At 50.7% G+C, this 21,431-nt stretch overlaps 1 protein-coding gene across 1 annotated transcript in view; it reads right to left on the bottom strand.

Moving 5' to 3' along the window:
- ANO2 (anoctamin 2) overlaps positions 1-21,431 on the bottom strand; it is a 342,407-nt gene that overhangs the window by 229,221 nt on the left and 91,755 nt on the right. The window contains 3 exon segments of the mRNA XM_021092435.1: positions 7,146-7,197; positions 9,349-9,403; positions 12,834-12,985. Coding sequence (XP_020948094.1) covers positions 7,146-7,197; positions 9,349-9,403; positions 12,834-12,985 — 259 coding nt within the window.

Raw genomic sequence — 21,431 nt, 5'->3', positions numbered from 1 at the left:
CCAGAAGAAACCCCCAAATTAAAAGTGAGACCTGGGAGTTCCCGTTGTGGCTCAGTGGAAGTGAATCTGACTAGTATCCATGAGGATGTGGGTTCGACCCCTGGCCTCGCCTAGTGGGTCGGGGATCCAGCATTGTTGTGAGCTGTGGTGTAGGTTGCAGATGCAGCTTGGATCCTGCATTGCTGTGGCTGTGGTGTAGGCTGGCAGCTGTAGCTCCAATTCAACCCGTAGCCTGGGAACGTCCTTATGCCACGGGCATGGCCCTAAAACAAAAAAAAAAAAAAAAAGAAAGAAAGAAAGAAATCCACAACGAAAAGTAAACCCTTCAGAGAGAAGGCTTAGTTGCATCTTAGGACTTCAGAAAAGCCATGGGCAGATTCCCAGAAGGCAGCACATGGACCACTCTTCACGCTCCCAGAGGTGAGTTGGTCTAGAAGCCTGTGGCAACCCAGCCTATCCTCATCCTCGTCTCCTTTTGGAGTTCCTAAGATCACTTGGGGATCGGGTTAAAAATGCAGGTGTAGAGGCTGGCCCCGAGATGCAGATGCAGCAAGTCCAGGCGGGCTGTGAATGGCCAGGCCTTTCACTGCGGCTGTCCATCCTGGCTGAGGCCCACCAACACCATGCAGCCTCGAGTCCCAGCCCTGGCTCTGGGCCCAGCACCCTGGGCACTCGGACAAAAAAGCCAGCCCCTCTCCAAGCCTGGTTGGTCCACAGGGAACTGACGTGCTCCTTCAAATCAAAATCTAGGGAATGTTAGCACTCAAAGGAAGTGTCCAGACACAGAGGGACCCCCCCCCCGCCCGCCTTAGTGTTAAAAAGGGAGAAACGGGTGCAGGAGGGAAGTCAACCTAACCCAGTCTCACGGTCTGTTGATCCTACAGCTGGAACTGGCACTTCTCCAGGCCATCTCCTCTCTGTTCTTCTAGAAAAACACACTCTCCTCTCCTCCCTCTGACACGAATGGGCTCCCACGTCCTGGGGTGGGCAGGCCAGAGGGTGGCAGGAGGCTGCTCCCTTCAGGGCTGCCTCATCTGCCCAGCCCTGCCCATCATGCAGTAGCCCCTCGCCGGCCTCCTGGGTCCAGAGATGGGAATGGTTCTCCTGCTGCTAATTCCAGGTCACCATGCTACCCTGGCGTCCCCAACTCCCTGCCTACACCCTGTATTTAATTGGTCTCGCTATTAATCATCCCATCTTGAATGACCCTAATTGGAGTGAGTTCTTTGCTCCTGTGTGGACCCTAACTGATGCTCTGGAGCGGTCCCCACCGTGTCATCTGGATCTCTTGCTTTCCTTGCATTACCTCTCCTGCTAGGCAGCCATGAGCCTTATTCGCTCTTCTCAAATGTCACCTCAGATGTAAGCCCTGTCAGGGCAGGGATCTGTGTTTGGCGGATGCACTATTCTAGTCCCCAGTTCTAGGACGTGACAGATACGGAGAACACGAATAAACACGTGTGGAAGGAATGGATGTCACAGCGGGAAGACCTCAGCTTCCACCTTCGCTGGAAAAACCTTTCCCAATAACTTCGTCCATCCGCTAATTACTTAAAAGTGCCCAGAAGAAGAGCTGAGAACCTCGGGTTTCAATCCGGCTGCCAACCTCTAAGCCTGGGGTCTGTTGTCGATCTCGCTATTATGAAAACAATTACTATTGTTGAACAGACTCCACGTGGTGATTTTAAAGGATCCAACGAGATAAAGATGCGAAAGTGCTTTGCAAAACGTACAACGATATACGTGCGAGGGGCCCTTAGCATCCTGCTTGCAGGAAGACCTTCTGTGTCCAGAGATCTCCCACCTGGTCATCTCCGCTCTCACAACAGAGAACCCAGAAGAAGAACGATCTCTGTCTCACACAACCCATTCCTTAAGGGTGTGTACCTGACCACTGCAGAATCCTCCAGAACCTCCTTCAGGGCGTTCTCACTTTCTCTTTACCCCCAAATTCTAACGAGCTTGTTCTTCTGTGTCCCAAACAACAAAGCAAAACTCGAACTAGCAAAACTCAAGAGACAGAGGTTACCGGAGTCAAGAAAGCAAAACATCAGAGCATGGAGGGAAACCAACCCTCATGATATGCAAATAATCCCTGAGGAAAACACCAATAACCCTATATTCTTAGGGATGATCCCAAACCCTACAGAACAGCTTACACGTGCCTTTGGAGGGCGAATGTATGTTGGTACATCCCATATAAGCAAGCCGGGAATTGCAAGAGAGATTTCAGAAAAATCTCTATACCAAAAGATGTTGCCGAGGATTTCAAGGGCTGAGCCACTATGTTCCCCTCTCACTTTGGCTCAAGGTCAAGTCTGCAGCCCAACTGCAGAAACTAGAGGGCCGTATGGTTTGAATATTCGGAGTCTATTTTTTTCCTCCTAGTTTCCACATTCTATTTTGATTTGAGTTTTTCCTGGTTCTGATTTTTCAATTTATTATTTATATTACGCTGCTTTATTGTTTTTCTTGTAAGCCACCTCAGAAGTTTGGTGGAACAAGACAGGAATATAAATAAATCAATACATAAAGCTTGTATACAGCTTAATGCTTTGCAAAAGTAGGCACCGAAAAAAAAAAATCTTTTCTACTGAGAAGAAAGTGATCCTACTAGAAGAACGGATATATTTCTGCATTATTAGCATCGTGAGTTTCATTTTTCCTTCTTCTATGTCTCAGCTTTATCATCTTGTCCATCTTGTTCTCATTTCCACTGTAATCGAGGACAATGGGAGAGGGAGTAAAGCTGGGTAAATGGGTCATGAAAGTAATGACGATATGAAAGGTAATTCCAAGGATGCAGGATCAAGGAAAATTCCTTGGAAAACACTTCCAAGCACAATTCCCGTTCTTCCTTTTTCTTTCTGCTTTATGAGGCAACGCTCCTCGGGAGGAGATCTAGTCAACTCCAGCCCATTTGTGCTTCTCTATAAAACCAGCAAGAGGAGCAAGAAAATCCAAATTGACCCACGGCTCAAAGCCCCCTGTGATCCTGGGGCTGGACAATGTTATCACAGTCTTCATTCTTGCTGATCTTCCAAGTACGATGGTAAGTGTGGCCAAAAAGCTTAAAGGGTCCTTGGTTATTCCCAGGCAGAAGTCAAACAACCTGGAAACTGGCCTTCAGAGGTCTCCTCTGCTGGGAAGCAGATTTCACGTGTTCCCTGGTACGAGCTGGCAAATCGTCAGGGACCCCTGGGGGACCAACAGCCCCATAGAGACGCAGCCTAACGCCACCCCGGGTCTGCTGCATCGTGACGGTGGTGGAGCCAGGACTGGAGCAAGGGAGCCCAGGGCGTCAGTCTGTGACCCTGGACAGGCCACTCATCCTCTCCGTGCCCGCAGGGACGACAGATAACTCCTGAAACACCCACTTTCCCTGGGAGCCACGAGGCGAAGAGCAGATACTTTAGGTTACTGCCGAGAGGCAGCCGTGAAAGGCGGCTGTTCCTGCGCTCCCTTTGCCCTCTGTATGTCTCTAGGATTGTCCCTCCCAGGTTATCTCGCAATTATCTTTGTACACGTCCGTCTGCATGGCTAAACTAAGAGCCCCGTGAGGAGAGAAATGAAGTCAAGTTCATCTCGCCTCTCTGAGTCTATACCATCAACGTAGCAGGTGCTAAATGTTTTCTGAATGTCCAAAGAGAAAGAAATTTTTGAACACTACTCAACGACGACAAAATCCTTAAGATGTGACATCACCAAAACACCCAGATCCTCAAAGGGAAAACAAAACAAAACAAAAGAGAAAACTTCTGGTTAGAGCAGAGGGTCTCGTATGACCTTTCCACAATTTGGAGGCTGTCCCTTGAAATAAACTTTACTTTTTAAGGACTTTCCAGTTGACAAAACAAACTAACATTCTCCTATGCAATTTTTACCAGAAAAGAAAAATTTCTGCAAGATAGATAAGTCACTATCCCCACTTTACATAAAAGGGAAAAACAGAGTTGGAGAGAGGGTAAGACACTGCCCACGAACACATGTCATCAGGAACTCAGCAGCAACTACTATAAAACTAGCAGGTGGGCATGTTTAATTAATTCACTAAACCACATCAACTGAGTGGAATGTGCAGGGCAGACAGCCAGGTGCACTGGGGCATAAACAATGATTCAGACACAACTCAAGGACTGTCCTGGGAGTCTAAGCCACAGACATAGAATAAGCACCAAGAAAAGATACTGCGGAGTTCCCACTGTGGCTCAATGGGTTAAGGATCTGACATAGTGTCTGTGAGGGTGCAGATTTGATCCCTGGCCTCACTCAGAGGGTTAAGGATCTGGCTTTGCCGTGAGCTGTGGTGTAGGTCGCAAATATGGCTCAGCTCCCAAAAGCTGTGGCTGCAGCATAGGCCCGCAGCTGCAGCTCTGATTCCACCCCTGGCCCAGGAACTCCCATATGCTGCAGGTGTGGCCCTAAAAAAATATTTAAAAAAGAAGAAAAGACACTGAGCTTAATGGCACTGATGGCTGGATGGCCTCTGAGGAGAGGGCATTAAGGGAAAACCCGGGGGCAGAGACGTTTGGTCTGGGGATGGGCTGGGTGAGACGTGGGAAAGGCCATCCAGGCAGAGGGAACAGCCAGAACGAAAAGCCAGAGGGCAGTAACCACGTGAACAGGGAGAGAAGCAGGAAAGAGAGGAACGAGGTGGCCGTGGATGGCACTGAGACGTTGATTTTCAGGTTCAGGGGACATTTCAACAGCGGTATCCAGCCAACTGTTGGAAAGGCTGTTCCGAAACAGGTGAGAGAAGCAGGAATAGAGGTTTGCAGTTGCAAGCTTTCCGCAAGGGCGAGAGGGAGGAGGCCAAGGAAACGGGGAGAAGACAACATCCAAAATGGGGGAGAAGGAAGAGGATGCCAAGAGAGTGTGGTCCCTGAGGGGGAAACGGGACAGCCGACTGGGAGGTCAGCACCACCTCCCTGGATGCCAGAGGATGAAGGCTCAGTGGGAAGGTTTGGGAGGATGCAGAAGCATGAGGATGGGAGAAAAGGCCACCAAATGTCGCCAGTACTAAGTCGCCTGTGACACCTGAGGGATGGTTCTGGTCCCACCAAGGGGCGTGTGAGAAGATAAAAGGCAGGTGGATGGAACTGAGGAGCGAACTGGGCTAGAAGTGATGACAAATGCCAGAACTTTGACAGAGGCCACGAGAAAATACAAATCCATCCTAAGACCCTTGACTCCTCTGGTGGTCCCCAGTTACAAGCGCTCAAAGGGGGCCTTCGGTCGATCCCATGGTATTCAGGGGCTGAGGCATCCCCATCACTCGCTCGTCAGCCCTGCGCTCTAGACAAACATCACATAAAAGATTTTATTTTTTTAAAATTCCAGTCGTACTTAAAACTTTGGCAGCACTATTCACCGTAGCCAAGACAGGGAAACAGCCGAACTCCATCAGCAAGATTAAGATGCGGTATGTGTATACAACGGATATTATTCATAAAAAAGCATGAAATAATGCCATTTGCAGTAACATGGATGGACCTAGAAATTACCATACCAAGTGATATAAGTCAGAAAGAGAAAGACAAATACCACATGATATCACTTACATGTGGAATCTAAAACATGGCACAAAGGACCTTATCTACTGGACAGAAAGGACCCACAGACACAGAGGACAGATGCGTGGTTGTCGAGTCAAGGGAGAGGGGGAAGGAGTGGGACGGACTGGTAGTTTGGGGTTAGCAGATGCAAACTATTACATTTAGAATGGATAAGCAGGGAGTTCCTGTTGTGGCACAGTGGTTAGTAAACCCAACTAGCATCCATGAGGATGAGGGTTCCATCCTTGGCCTCGCTCAGTGGGTTAAGGATCCTGAGCTGCCGTGAGCTGTGGTGTAGGTCGCTGACACGGCTTGGATCCCGCGTTGCTGAGGTTCTGGCGTAGGCCGGCAGCTACAGCTCTGATTGGGCCTCTAGCCTGGGAACTTCCATGTGCTACGGCTGCAGCCCTAAAAAGCAAATTAAAAAATTTTTGTTTAAATAGAATGGATAAGCAATGAGGTCCTACACAGCAGAGGGAACTATACCAGTCTCCTGGGATAGAACATGATGGAAGATAATATTTTTTAGAAAAGATGGATATCTATGTATGATTAGGTCATTTGCTGTATGGCAGAAATGGGTACATTATAATCAACTATACTTTAAAAATTTTAAATAAAAAAATGAAACTTTGTAATATGACGACATCAAAGCAGGGTTATATATAATCACCCCCTTGAGAGGTTCTGCTCTGCTCTAAAAATGCTGTCACTATACACTGATTGCTTCTGTACCCTTCCCTGGGCCCCACAGAAACGCTCTGCCATCGTGGTTACTGTTCCTCAGCTTGACTGCCTGCTTTATTCCCCAGACTTGCCCCTAAATGACTCTTGTCAACTCAAAGCTGCCTCAAAAGCCAAAGGGGTGCCACCTCAGAGCGTGGTCTGGTTCTAGGAAGCACTTTCCAAAGCTGTTCTGAGTGACGAGTGACGGCAGCCCCTTCAGAAAGAGAGCGATGGTGCGGGCAGGATGCCGCGTGCCCACCTGAGCTCACGGCTGACCCCAGCCGTCACCTGTGGCTTCTCCACAGTCCATCAGCACCGGCTGCTTGCCTTATACCGCAAGTGCCCACATGCTGAGGGTCCTGCTTCCAAGACAAACGCCCCCAGATTCAAAAAAGGAACCACAAGGCAAACAGGTTCAGCCAGGTATGGTGACAAGGACGCGGGACTCAGAAGAGGCACTTTCAGACTAACTCGCCCTATCTGGGGGTCTGTTTCTTTACACATCAAGTGAGGGCCTTGGGCTAAAACGCCCTAAGACACCTTTCTTCTTAAAAAACAAACAAGTAAAAACCTGCAGTGATCTGGGCGGTTGTTAAACTCTTTTGGAGACTGTGAACAGAGAGGAGCTGAAGGATCGGGATCAAGGGCCAGGTGTCGGCGCTGGTTCAGGGAAAGGAGACAAAAAGACAAAGAGAGCAGGAGTGAAGGTCAGGGAGCAGCGCAACCCCATGAGAAAGCGGGCTCCCTCTGCTCCCCGGAAGGCAGGGTATTGCTTCTGCCTCCGCAGATGTCTGCTCTCTGTTGAAAGGACAGCTCTAGCTCCTGACTCCCCATCAGCACCGTCCGCGGTGGGAGGGTCCTTACCCATCGAATTGTTGGCTCGAGAGCAGGTCGTGCGCTTCAGGATCTCATGCACCTAAAAGAAGGACAGGACAAGAGCAGGGCCATGAGTGCCTGGGCCATGGGGCGTCCCCAGCCTCGGGGGACCAAGGGGAGGGAAGGGGGGGAGCAGGCGGCGTGGAGCTCAGGGACTATGAGTCAAACCCACTCACAGGGGAGAGCTTTGAGGAAGCAAAGCATCCAACCCCTCACTCGCGCCCCGCTGCGCCCCACCCTGCAACATAAAGAAAAGCCTATAAATTGATTGCGGTTACAGGAAGAAAGGGGAGCCTAGGCCCACAGGCCTCTAGAGGGCCAAAAGGAAGAGGAGAAGGAAGGTGACAAGGAGTGGGGGCACCCTTGCCCGCAACCAGCCCCTTAGGGAAACATGAAAGCTCTCTATCACCTGGAAAAGGACCCTTGCATCTTGGTCCTTGGTGCTATCACTTCTCTGTTTTCTCCCCTAAGTCCCCATCTTGCCCCCCCACAAGTCGGGGTGGGTCCCAAGGACTCCGCATCCCAGGCTGCTGCCCGATGACCACTGCATGTTAATGGGCCCACAAGCCTCTGACGGTGGGTGCTGAGGGGATCTCAGCCAAAGAAGCAGGACTCGGGGGCAGGGGGTGGGGGGCAGTGCGTAAACCTGCTGGCCGCCTGGTGCCCTCCAAGGGTCCCAAGACCGCGCCCAGCTCTAAGGGGTCGCCCAGTGAGGAAGTCCGCATGGGAGCTCACAGCTGGGCTGCCCAGACACTCTCAGAGAAGGGGATACGGGGAGATGTTTACAGATGCGGGTAAGGGGCCCGGACCAAAGTCCTCGGACTAAAGTCTGAGACAAAACTCAAGGCTCTTTTCTCCCAGTCACAGTGTGGGATGAACTGGGGAAAGGGCAGGAGGGAAAGGAAGAAGCTTCCAGAACGAGAAAAGATGTGTAACTCCATCGTCCTTCACACCCCCACGTTCCAGCCACAGACCTAGAAGAGGTGGTAAATAAATAACTGCCAGCAGAATGGGGCCCAAGAACGCTGAACTCACTTACGATGCAGTGCAGTAATCAACAGCCATAATAATTAAAAACAGTATTTATGTGGCCATCTATTATTGTACAAGCACTTTGCAATTATTGGGTAATTTCTGCAACACCCCGTAATGCCCCCGCAGGCATGGGACCCAAGCCCAGGGGACAAATAAATAGCTTGTAACAGCATCAGCTGAAACAATGAGAGGTTGATGCTGTTTTTCCTGTAAGAAGATAAAAGAAATCACATGCCCATGTTAAATCTTCCTAGAGCCCTAGGCCAGGGGACCTGAGGTGTCTTCTTGCCTGTCCTGCAAGCAGCATCAAGGCCGTGTTTTCAGCATGACCTGGAAAGGCTCTGCAGCTTCCCCCCATCACCTGTTCCCTCCTGCCCGTCTCGTCACCCTGCTGACTTACTTGCAAGTCCCTAAAGGCACCTAACCCTTCTTCTTCCTCCTGCTGACTTCTTTCCTAGGGATCCATGGAAACACGCTGCCCTGTTTCCACTGTGGTCTGCATTCCTTGGACCCCTCTTTCTCACTCCGTCCACGGGCTGGACGCTCTCCGGGTGAGCGGGCGGGGATAAAGAGAGCAGTGAACAGAGCCGCCCTCCAACTCAGACTGGGGCCCGCAGGGCACAAGCCAAACGCAGATTACATGCGACTCAACCAGCCCGCAACATTCAAAACCTTGAGGTCAAAAGGCAAAAGGACAGGAGAAGAACGGCGACTTCCTACTGCCCAGGCTGGGAACCGTGTTCTTGGACCAAGTGGCCCGCTCCTGCCTTCCCTGCAGCATAAATGCCCAGGCCTCCTTTGGAAAATGACAGGAGGGAACACAGCCGTCTGGCAATGAATGAGCCCTCATTTGGACACAAAAGATCTGCCTGAATTTTTTCAATGCATTGCATCTCAGAACCTCTGTGTCCTCAACTCTCAAGCAAAGGAGTCACCGGATGAGCCAAAAGCCCCACCAGCGTCCACATTCCCTGACTTTGTGATTCCGAGAAGGGCCTGGGTGGAGACACCCCTCTCCAAACGAGAGTGGAGAGAGTTGTCGGCTCGTGGGATGGAAAGCTTCTGGATACCCCTCCCAGCTGCTAGGCAACTCCAAGCAAAGGGTGATGGGACCCCCCCCCCAGTCCCTCCCCAGCCCACCACCCTGTCTACTTACGATGCGGCTACGGGTGGCGTTATCAAAGAAGGTGTCCTTGTCCTGAATGTTGTACCTGGAGACAAGGAGAAAGCAGAAGGTCAGCTCATTCCACGACCCTTGTCCTGGAACCACTGTCACCCCAGACCTGGAGGAAACCTCTGAAAGCAGCACAGCAAAGGGTGTCTCACACACACACACACACACACACACAGGCACACACATACTCACAATGTTTATGCTCTTTTGAACCCAGTAACTCTGAAAACTTATCATAGAACTGTAGCATCGGGAAAATAAATTCCACAGCAGAAAAAAGTTCCATGAATAAAAATGTCCATTACAAAGTTACTTATAATAAAGATTATGGAGCCAAGAGCAATTCCAAAACCTGACGGACAGATTCTCATGCAGCTGCTGGAAATTATAGTCATGAAACCTTAACAACAGAAAATTATTTTACCAAGGTGTAAAAATTAAAATATATAGGGGAGTTCCCGTCGTGGCTCCTCGGAAATGAATCTGACTAGCATCCATGAGGACACAGATTCGATCCCTGGCCTTGCTCATTGGGTTAAGGATCCAGTGTTGCCGTGAGCTGTGGTGTAGGTTGTAGACTCGGCTCGATCCCTCATTCCCCGTGGCTATGATATAGGCCAGGAGCTACAGCTCTGATTCACCCCTAGCCTGGGAACCTCCATATTCCGGGTGCAGCCATAAAAAGACAAAAAAATAAAGTATGTAAAGAGGAGTCCTGTGCATGAACAAAGACAGTAAAATACAACAACAACAACAAAAAAGTATAGTTTCAAGATGCTGGTGTATAATTGCTTTTCAAGTTTTCATTTCATGTTGTCGCTGTTGTTACATTAATTAGACACCAAACTCCTAATCATGAAAGACCTGTATCTGTTCTAAACTTCAAGTGTTGACCCTTCACTCAAAAAAACACCTGTACAACTGTTTTCAGGGCACACAAATGCCTGAACCATGTCCCTGGCCCCCCGGAGCCCACCCACTGGAGGGGAGGGGTTTCTAAATAATTGATGCACAGCAGGATGTGACCATATGGAGACCATGCTAAGGAAACTCAGAGGATGGAGGATGGAGGGATACTTTGGCTGGGTGTTAAGAACTGGGTGTTTTTTGGTTTTTGGTTTTTGTTTTTTGTTTTTGTTTTTTTTTTTGCTTTTTAGGGCCACACCTGCAGAATATGGAAGCTCCCAGGCTAGGGGTCAAATTGGAGCTGCACTCCTATGCCACAGCCTGCAACCTACACTGTAGCTTGAGGCAATGCTGGATCCTTAACCCGCTGAGCAAGGCCAGAGATTGAACCCACATCCTCATGGATACTAGTCGGGTTCTTAACCTGCTGAGCCACAACAGAACTCCAAGAACTGATTCACAGAAGCTGAGTGGATGGAAGAGTGTGAGAGGTGACAGTTCAGATTCCACACTGGGGAGGAAGGGCCCCAGGGAAGGGGAGACGTGGAGGACGTACTGGATACCAAAAGTAGAGCTGGCCAGGAAGTCAACATGCCACTTACTTCTGCATGACCTGGGACAGACCCTGGACCTTGGGTTCCTCTCTACAGTGGAGGGACAGTTCCATCCGGACAGCCACTTCACAAGAAGGGTGTGATACTGTGATTTATGATATAGTTTATATATCATATATAAATATATAATATATATATAATTATATATATTGGTCTCCATCCACGGTTCCTGGCTCACAGCTCCCCAAGCCCTGGGAATTTTCTGAGTGATAAGAGCAATGGAGCATCTTTTGTTACGGTATTTGGTCTCCTATCCTCCGTTCCTGAAATCATGTTAGATAATAATTCTGTACACGTGCACATGCTCCCTCATTGAATTCTCACCCCCTCACGATTCTCATACCCATCTGGTCACCAAGAGCCATCAAGGCGAAACACGTGTCTTATTACTCATAACAAGCCCCTTTCAACTACCAAGTTTTTTTTTTTTTTCCACCAAGTTTATGATATTGAGGTGACTGATGCTGGAAATCCCCTAGAGATGGGCTGGTCGCCAGGGAAACCACTGGGATTGAAGGTGTTTCAGACTCATCCCCTGATTTCCTGGGAGCAGAGCGGGGAGTGGAGGTTGAATCCATCCCCAATGGCCAAGGATTTGATCCCCATGGCGATGGAATGAAACCTCCATAAAAACCCAGAAGGATGGGGTTTGAAGAACTTCTCAGCTGGTGAGTCAGAAGGCTTTCATGGTGAGCCCAAAACTCCTCAAGGACAGAAGAAGCTCCTTTGTTGGGACCTTGCTCTGTGTGTCCCTGCATGTGGCTGTGGATTCACACCCTTAAACACCCTGTACAACAAACAGGTAACCGAGCGAGTATACATTGGTTTCCTGAGTTCTGTGAGCCACTCTAGCAAATTAATCCAACCCAAGGTGGGGGGGGGGCGTGGGAATCTCTGATTTGTAATGAGTTGGTCAGAAGCACAGGGGACAACCTGGCCTTGCTTAGGCATCTGAGGCAGAGGGCAGCCTTGTGACACTGAGCCCCCAGCTGGGAAACCCGATGCTATTTCCAGGTAAATAGTGTCAGAAGTAAATTGAATTGTAGGCCATCCAGCTGGTATCGGAGACTGTTTTGGTGGTGCAGGAAACCCCCCTACACACACGCATTAGAACAGGTGACCAGAATGGGTACGAGAATCGTTCGGGGGTGAAAGTTCAATGAGGGAGCATACACACGTGTACAGAATTGTTATCTAACATGACAAAGACGGGCAGGAGATGGTACCCAGTAGGAGATGGTACCCAGTGAATAAAAAAAAATGCAGCCCCTTGATGCCACACCTCCTCCAAAGGGACAGATCCTATAGCTTCTCTGCCTTCCTAAGCCCTTTCTTCCCTCTCATCACTCCTGATAGTCTGATCTTCTCATTGGCTCCTAAAACAGAATGAGTGCTTGGCTGCTTCACCACCCACTTCCCGCCCATGACGGCCCCTTCCAAAGGCTTCCCAAAGGGCCATCCCCAGACAAGACCTTATCCCTCTCGTGGGGGGGGGGCGTTGTGCAGGGAGGGGGGTCTCAGAATCAGCAAGGGCACAAGCAGGCAGCTGAGGGGACAGGAATCCAGCTTTGTCCACCGTCTCTCTGGTTCATCATAACAGGTTGAAACCCTCTTAGACTGGGAACCGGGCAGAGGGGTGCCCCCTCAGAAGGTCAGCAGTATCTGACCCAAGGGTTCCTGGCTGTCTGCTCCCTGGTTCTCCATCCTTCACAGAAATGACTACAATGGCAGGTTTCCCCAGAAGCTGCTGGGTGAATATGTAGGAGCTATTTTTGAGCTCATCTCGCTCAGGGAAGGGCATTCAGAGGCAGGTTGTAGAGACCATTCCACCTTGAGGGCGTGCTTCCCCTCCGGTCTCCCAGCCCCAGGGTGAACCGAGACACCCATGGTACTGAATGGCCCTTCCCATCCTCTCTCACAGCCGCCCCCCACAGCGCCAATACTCACAGGTACATTTTCTCCCTGGAGAACGGGTAGGAGAGGTTTTTCATCCTGCTGTTACTGTGCTCCGGGACCCGGGGCTTCAGGGGTGAGCTCAGCTTCTGCAAAATCTTGTTGAACGTCTTGGCGATGCTGCCTTCTGACTTGATCTCATACATCTACGAAAAGGCAAAGCCACCAGTGTGAAAAGGAGGCCACGCCCAACACTCAGAGGAGAAGGACTCGCAGCCAGAGTGGCCGGGGGCTCAGATCCAGCAGCGGTCCTTCTCTTCCTCCGTTGCTTTCTCAAGGTTGTGCACCCCTCCAATTATTTGTGCGAATGGGGGTGACCTGTGTAGAGAAACCAGTGAGGAGCCCAAACGTCCTTATGGCTTTGGTATAACATCACAGAAGACCAACTGTGTAACAGTCATCATATCACGTGTGTTACACAAATGAGCTCCAAGGGACCCCACAACCCAGCCAGGCAGGTAATTATTCTCCTATTACACTGAGGAAATTAAGGCTCAGAAAGGGGAGAAGTAGACAAAGGTCACAGAGGATGCTACTGGGTGACTGTTTGGATTTAACTCGTGTCACCCACACCCTGAAGTGATCATCCAGCATCACCTCTCTTGTGTCCCTCTTAGGAAATATCTAATAAATGAGTCTGCCTTCCAAGTATTCAACACCTACTGAGCACCTGCCTTGAGTAAAGCAGAGCTGGTACCAAGATAATCACTGGTATTTAAAGTATCCACAGGAGTTCCCATTGTGGCACAGCAGAAACAAATCCGACTAGGAACCATGAGGTTGTAGGTTCGATCCCTGGCCTCGCTCAGTGGGTTAAGGATCCGGTGTTGCCGTGAGCTGTGGTGTAGGTTGCAGACGCAGCTCGGATCCTGTGTTGCTGTGGCTCTGGTATAGGCAGGCAACTACAGCTCCGATTAGACCCCTAGCCTGGGAATCTCCATGTGCCACAGGAGCAGCCCTAGAAAAGGCAAGAAGACCAAAAAAAAAAATTACCTTATAAATACTTTTCATGAATAAGGCTTGAACAGATACGGGCAAAGACCTTCCAAGCAAACACAAAACTAGAAAAGCTCAAGCTGGATGTAAGATGGGTTTGAATGGCCTGGTTTCTTTGGCGTTCAGGGTTCTGATGGGGGGATAGTGCTGATGGAGGCAGAAAGGTGCAAGGAGATCAGCGCACGGAGAGCCGGCTGAGCAAGGCACCTAATCTGCAAACGGTATGAACGGGGACAACATCCGAGCTGTGAATCAAGAAACAAATCCCATGGAGCTGTGCAGGAAGAAGAAGGAGCCAGCCTTCTGAAACGAGGGGATCGTTAAGCTCTAGGAACATAGACCATCCCGTAAGCATCTCCTATGCGCCTGGCTCTCGATGAACCTCAGTCCTAATCGTAAAAATGTGCTGCAAAACCAGGAGGGGTTAAGAATCTCAGTCAAGAGCACAAGCGTGTCCACCAGATCATAAATGCTGGAGCATCTGACCCCTTGGGCAGGGCCTGGGACCTTGACTGCTGTACTCCACCCCTTCCTTTGTTGAAACAAGCGGATGGTTGGGGAAAAGCCGTGCGCAACCTGCACAACTGCCTCTACCATCATGAAGCTCTTGACACTCCTGCCAAGTCCCTCCTCCACACACATTGGTCACCGTGATGCAGAAAGCTCACCTCCAGGGCAGGAAGATGACCCCCCTCACCCTGTCCCAACACGTCACAGAGGTCATCTAGGGCAGGTTCTGAATGGGCGAGTGTCCTGCCCTGAGACTGCAGTGTACTCAGCATACCCGTAAATGTGCATCTTTAAATGGCACACACGTGGCAATTCAAGTTTCAGGGCAGGACAGAAGCTGATATATGTTCCAGATGCCTTAGAACAATCCACTTGGACTGACCAAGGGTATTTCTTCTTTGTCCACTTTTCTCCACGTCCACCTCTGGTTTCCTAGTCTAAGGAGCCTTCAACCACAGCAATAACTGGCCTCCCACACCTCTGGCCTAAGGGCCAGAATTAACAAACAAGCATGGAAGATGTCTGGTTAAATGGAATTTCAGGTAAAAAACGAATTTTAATTTTGAATGAAACAATTTTTTTTTTTGTCTTTTCTAGGGCCACACCCGAGGTACATGGAGGTTCCCAGGCTAGGGATCTAATTGGAACTGTAGCTGCCTGCCTACACCAGAGCCACAGCATCGTGGGATCTGAGTTGCATGGGTGATCTACACCACAGCCTATGGCAATGGAAGCCTTAACCCCCTGAGTGAGGCCAGGGATCGAACCCACAACCTCATGGTTCCTAGTCGGGTTCGTTAACCACTGAGCCATGACAGGAACTCCTGAAACAATTTTTAACACAACAATGTTTTTAATGTAAGCATAAACCATGCAACATTTGGGGCATACATACACTATAAATCTACTTATACGAGAACACTAAATTGCCCTGGGCAATATTTAGGATATACTTTTTAAAAAAGGAATTCACTATTTATGTGAAATTTGAATGTAACTAGGCATCCTGGATTTTATCTGGCAAGCCTACTCTTGTCCACTGCTAATTCAGTTTCCAGTTGCAGCCAGAATGATGTTTCTGAAGCAAAAGTCTATTCATGCCCCTTCCCTGAAAAAAAGTCTTCAACTGTTACCCACTGCTCTTACGATAAACACTGAAATTCTCAACACAGCCGGTGGGGTCGTGTAAACATCTCTGCATTTTCCTTGCCCCACAGTCCCCTGCTCACTGCACCCAAGCACTGGCCCCCTGATGTTTTTTTTTTTTTTCTTTTCTTTCTTTCTTCTTCTTTTTTTTTTAATTTGTTTGTTTTTTTTGTTTGTTTGTTTGTTTTTAGGGCAGCATCTGCAGCACATGGAAGTTCCCAGGCTAGGGGTCGAAATGGAGCTGCAGCCGCCAGCCTATGTCACAGCCACAGCGACGCCAGATCCGAGCCGAATCTGCGACCTACATCACAGCTCCCAGCAATGCTGGATCCTTAACCCACTGAGCGAGGCCAGGGATCAACCCCACATCTTCATGGATAGTAGCTGGTTCCTTACTGCTGAGCCACGAAAGCAACTTCCCCCTTTCGGTTTTTTTCAGCCTTCTGCACCCTAGTCTCGTCCCTCCCTGTTCTCCAGCTTCTGTTCACACCTAAGGTCTCACTCAGTGGTCACTTCCTAGGGGGAGTCTTTCCTGGCTTTCAGACAAGATCAAGCCCCAGCTTCATGGCATCTCGAGGGCCCAAATTCCTCTCTTTCACAGCATTTATCACAGCTGTGATCTTTACATTTATTCGAGTGATTATTTGATTCATGTCCAGCCGCCTCGCCATCATAGTCTCCACAGGCTACTGTCTAAATGATCCCCAATCTTTGCATGACTGGATGATCAGTCTCTGGGGAAGCCATATGGATGATGGCAGCCCAGGCTGGGGACAGCGCAGCCACAAGCTAACAGTCCTTGCTAGAAAGAAACCAGCCCAGAGAATAAAGCAAGCCCCAAAGCCACTGGCCAGCTGAAAGGTTCCCAACCTGTCCCCACCAGCTATACAGGTGCCAGGGCCCCCACGCCAACCCCCAAGGCCCGGAGAGCCTGTATTCAGTTGGTGGGGATTCATAACCCAGTAGTGGCCTCAGGGCCTTGTCCTGGCAGGAGGTGAGCTGAGAACCACCACGCTGTTCTTGCCCCTCCTCTGGGCAGTGCAAAGGGCAGAGCCCACTAGAGAATCGGGCTAAAGGGACTGCGGTCTGTGGCATGTCTTTGGAAGGGCCAGGAGACATGCTGACTGTTCCCTGATGGGACAGGGGTGCTCCAAGCCTCTGAAAATAATAGAATATCATCATCTACTGCCAGGAAAAAATGTCGATGATGCAGAAGGCCAGAATCCCACCAGAACCTCACGGCCACCTCCACCTGACAGAGACCCCGCACATGTGCCCAGGCTGACACCATGGCGCACTCCCCAGACTGCAGGGGCTTTGGCAGACGCAGCCTGGCACACACCCACAATAAAACACAGCGGGCAGCCCCATGGCACATACCAAGGACACTAAGTTTGGAGGGCGAAGGACCTGCCTCCTGCCTCTATGCCTTTGCACGTGTTGTACCTGTTCCTAGAACTTCACCCCCCCCCCACTGAATCACTTCTCCACCAGACTCAAGTACCCGCCTTTCCAGGAAACCGCCTTTAGCCGCTCACCTCCTCTTATGCTTCCTTAGCATCCTATGAAATAACACCTGTGTCATTAAGTTTGCCGTGCTTTTCTCTAATTCTGGTCCACGTTGTCTCCCCAGCAGACAGTGGGCATCTGAAGGGCAGGGAGCACGTCCTGCATGCCTGGCACACAACAGGAGCACAATAATGTCTACTGAGTGAATGACCTGCATCCTCCCTCGTCCTTGCTGATGCTGAAGAGCTGTGTGACATCGGGCAGCCACTCTCCCTCTCAGGTTCTTCATCACTAAAGAGAGAACTGAGGCACTTCCACTTCCCACTGCGATGGAGTAACAGGGACCAGATTTCCTCACGTGAGCCAAGCAAAACACCCAGACCAAAACCATGACATCTCAGTGGCTGTGGTCTGACGTCTGTGTCTGCACAAAATTCATATCCCCAAATCCTAATGCCCAATGTGATGATTACTGGAAGGTGGGATCTTTGGGAGCTGACTAGGTCATAAGAGTGGTGCCCTCATGACTGGGATTGGTGCCCTTATGTTTGGGTTTTCGGTTTTTTCTTTGTCTTTTTTTTAGGGCCGCACCTGAGGCATATGGAGGTTCCCAGGCTAGGGGTCTAATCGGAGCTGTAGCTGCCAGCCTACACCACAGCCACAGCAATGTGGGATCTGAGCCACGTCTGTGACCCACACCACAGCTCACGGCAACGCCGGAACCTTAACCCACTGAGCAAGGCCAGGATCGAACCGTCGTCCTCATGGCTACTAGTCAGATTCGTTAACCACTGAGTCACGACGGGAACTCCGGGATTGGTGCCCTTATAAAAGAGGCCCTGCCAAGTTCCCTCTCCCCTTCCATGTGTAAGGACACAGCAAGAAAGTGTCAGCTGCAAGCCAGGAAGGGGGCTCTCCCCCAACCAGGCTGGTACCCTGGTCTCAGACATCCAGCCTCCAGAACGGTGAGAAGTGAAGCACTGTTGTTCACAATCCCCCAGTCTGTGGTATGTTGTCACAGCTGCCCAGACAAAGAAGGCCATTTTCAAGATACTGGACGTTGGGCAGCGACAAGTTCCTGGGTGACAGGAAATAAGCAAGGTGAGTCCTGGGCTCTCCGCAGCTCCCAGCCCTGAGAGAGGCTCCAGGCCGTAAGGCAGGAAGGGGGACCAGGTGGAGCCCAGCACGCCCCCTGCACTGAGAAGACTGAGGCCACTCAAGCTCCTGGGACAGTGTACCTGGGGGAGACAGTATCACCAAGAATCCTCAGCAGGTCCCCTTAAGCACCTGGCAGCATGGCCCTGAGGAAGGTGGCACTGGCGAAGAGCCATCTACAGGGGGACAACAGCCCATATCCCCAGCAGCCAGCACAGAAGAGCACCAGGCGCGGGGCGGTGGGTAGAGTCCTCAGGGCCACTCGGCTGCAGGGATAATCAGCCCGAGGCTGAGCTGCTCCAGACCCACGGACCCAACCATGAAAGACAGAACCTGCCTAAATGGCTTTTCAAGGACTGTCCATGGCTTTACACATTTAATGAAAAATTCACACCACAAGCATGGCCAGGCGTCTCCCCAGGGCCAGGCGCTGAGCTCGGGGTGAGTGTGCCACGCACCGCAGAAACAGTGCCATGAGGACGAGCTCTCCACACACGGGACACTCGGCAGCGTGCCCAGCCCTCAGATCCCGCAGGCCCCATGTCATCAGGGTCCATGAAGACTCTGCACGCTGGGCCTGCCCAGCAGATGGGAACTGAGACTCAGAGCGGCAGGGAAATGCCAGTGCCAGTGGTGAAACCCGGCCCTGGGACCCAGGTTTCCCAAGACCTGCAACGCAGGCTCAAACCTTTGATCCTTGGACGGTCCCCGTGGTCCCCAAGAAGGAAGCGGGCTGGAGTTTCCTCTCCAGCCCCAATGCCCAGCCACCTGGGCTCCTCTCCTATGTTCTTTGGGGTTCGGGGGAGGCACCCCAACCCTCTTTATTATTATTAATACAATCGGCAGCCGTGTCGTTATTACTGTTATTCTTGGACATCGCAGAATTAGGAACAGCCCCCGAAATGACAGGACACATGTTCACCAGCTGTTCCCCATTACGCCCTCCCTGCGTACATGATACGCCTTTCATGTGCTTAAAATCATAAATAATTTTTAAAGTATGTTGCTCTTATTTTTTATTCCAGGGCTCAAATGTGGTTCTCATAAAAGCCCGCTTTGGCCTCATTGTCACAGGCTAAGAGGTTTACTGAGATTCCTTCTCTTCTTACTTCTTCCCCACCCACCCCGTCCCCCACCGTCTCCCTCCACCTCTCCCCCTCCCTGCCCCCCACCACCAGAGGGGCACAGCCCAGCGATCTGAGGGCTAATTGATTTCCTTCCTGCAGTGGAATCAGGTTTTGTCACAGGATGCAAGGACCCAAGGCTATCGTGACTGTCTATCGTGGACAGATTCAGGTTGCTCTTCCCATTCTGCAGGTCAAGACACGGAGGCACAGCAAGTTTTACTCACATACCCAATGTCACACAAACATTAGGCGATGCAATGACTCCAAAGTCGAAGGACGAGTATAACAATATGAGACAGAAACAATATCCTTTTTTTTTTTTTGTCTTTCAGGGCTGCACCCATGACAAGGGGTTGAATTGGAGCTGTAGCCATTGGCCTACACCACAGCCATGGCAGATCCGGGCCGCATCTGCGACCTATACCACAGCTCACGGCAATGCCAGATCCTCAACCCACTGAGCAGGGCAGGATCGAACCACAACCTCATGGTTCCTAGTTGGATTCGTTTCCACTGCACCATGATGGGAGCTCCTCGTCTTGATTCTCCATGAGCCCTTATCTTCAGTGATCTAAGAGGACCTCTTTCTGCAACTGGCAGGAAAGGTCAGTGGAAGAGCCCCAACCAAGCGTAGGGAGTCTGGGAGTTCCCAGTGTGAGGCAGTGGGTGAGGGATCCGGCGATGTCTCTGCAACAGCTCAGGTCACTGCTGAGGCGCAGGTTCGATCCCAACCCGCACAGTGGATTAAGGATCGGCATTGCCACAGCTGTGGCATAGGTTGCAGCTGCAGCTTGGAGCTGATCCCTGACGGGGGAACTCCATATGCCATGGGTGCAGGAAAAAAAGAAAGAGAGCCCAATTGTAAGCAGGTGCCTCAGCTTCCACCCCACGGTGAACGGACACTAATCCAGCTTGTCTGCCTCTTTCAGCGTCCCTGTGCTTTCTCTGCTCTGGTCACTGGCAAACCAAGGATCAACTGGGCTGAAGAGTATCACCACACCTACCACTCACCTTTCATCCCAAATGGCTTGGACACACAGGGAAGCCAAATGGGGTGGAAGGCGGCACTGCAAGCTGGACCAGAATGGACGCCTCTGGACTAAAAGAAGTTAGGAGTTCCCTGGCAACCTAGTGGGTTAAGGGTTTGATGTTGTCACTGCTGTGGCAAGGGTTTGCCCCCAGCCCAGGAACTTTCACATGCTGTGGGTGTGGCCAAAAAAAAATCAAGTGAAATAAAATAACACAAGTTTTAAAAAAGAAGTTATGAGCAAGAGAAGCTAACAAATGTAGCAGATAGTGTCCACTGTTCTCAAGCTCCGCTAAGAGGGACCAGAGGGAGACATACGCAGACACGCTCCCACTGAACCTGGATCAGTTACCCAGGAGCAAGTGTTACACTACCCACCGATCCCACTGCAAACGGCACCAGGAACTACCAAGACCAGCTTCGTCCTAGAGCCCAAAGGCAAGCTCTGAATCACCCAGAGCAGGAGCTCATGGGCCTCTCCCCCATCCCCCCGCCACCCACCCTCCTCATGCCTAGAGGTCAGTGCCTGCCTGCAGCCTTGCCCAATGCAGTTAGTGAGATGTTTACAAAATACATGTTCTCTGAGGTCTAACTCTGGATCCATTTACAGTTTTTAGTTCTGTTTCAGGATGTCCTCTACCCATGAATGACTGTTTGTTGACTTGCAAAATGTGGGAGAAAATCCAAGCTATTGAGCTGGTTGACAAGGCCTTCCTGAGCCATGCCTCCCCCCTCCCACTGCCCCCAGGCTCCCTACTGTGCGCCCCCTGATCTTCCCCCAGTGCCCCACACGGGCTCAGGTTTTCTTACCTTGGGGCTGGCAGGCAGGTCCTTCCCTCTTCTGGAAGGTTCCCACCTGCCCTCTCTGCCTGGCAAACTCCTACCCAGTCCTTGGGTCTCAGCTCAACTGGCCTTTTCCTTCACTCTGCCTCCCTCCCCATCGAAGTCAGTTTCCTCTGGCCAACTCGCTGTCCACTCTGCTCTTTCCCTTCTGTTGGTGCCTCCCAGCTCATTCACCAGCTATTTAATCCTCCCCTCACCGAAGCCACAGGGGGCCAGGACCAGCTGTGGTCACCAATGAATCACCAGCCATCAGCAGAGCATCTCATATATAGTGATTCT

Source organism: Sus scrofa, chromosome 5, assembly GCF_000003025.6.
Source record: "Sus scrofa isolate TJ Tabasco breed Duroc chromosome 5, Sscrofa11.1, whole genome shotgun sequence".
Taxonomy (NCBI): domain Eukaryota; kingdom Metazoa; phylum Chordata; class Mammalia; order Artiodactyla; family Suidae; genus Sus; species Sus scrofa.
This window is presented reverse-complemented; position numbering and strand designations above follow the sequence as displayed.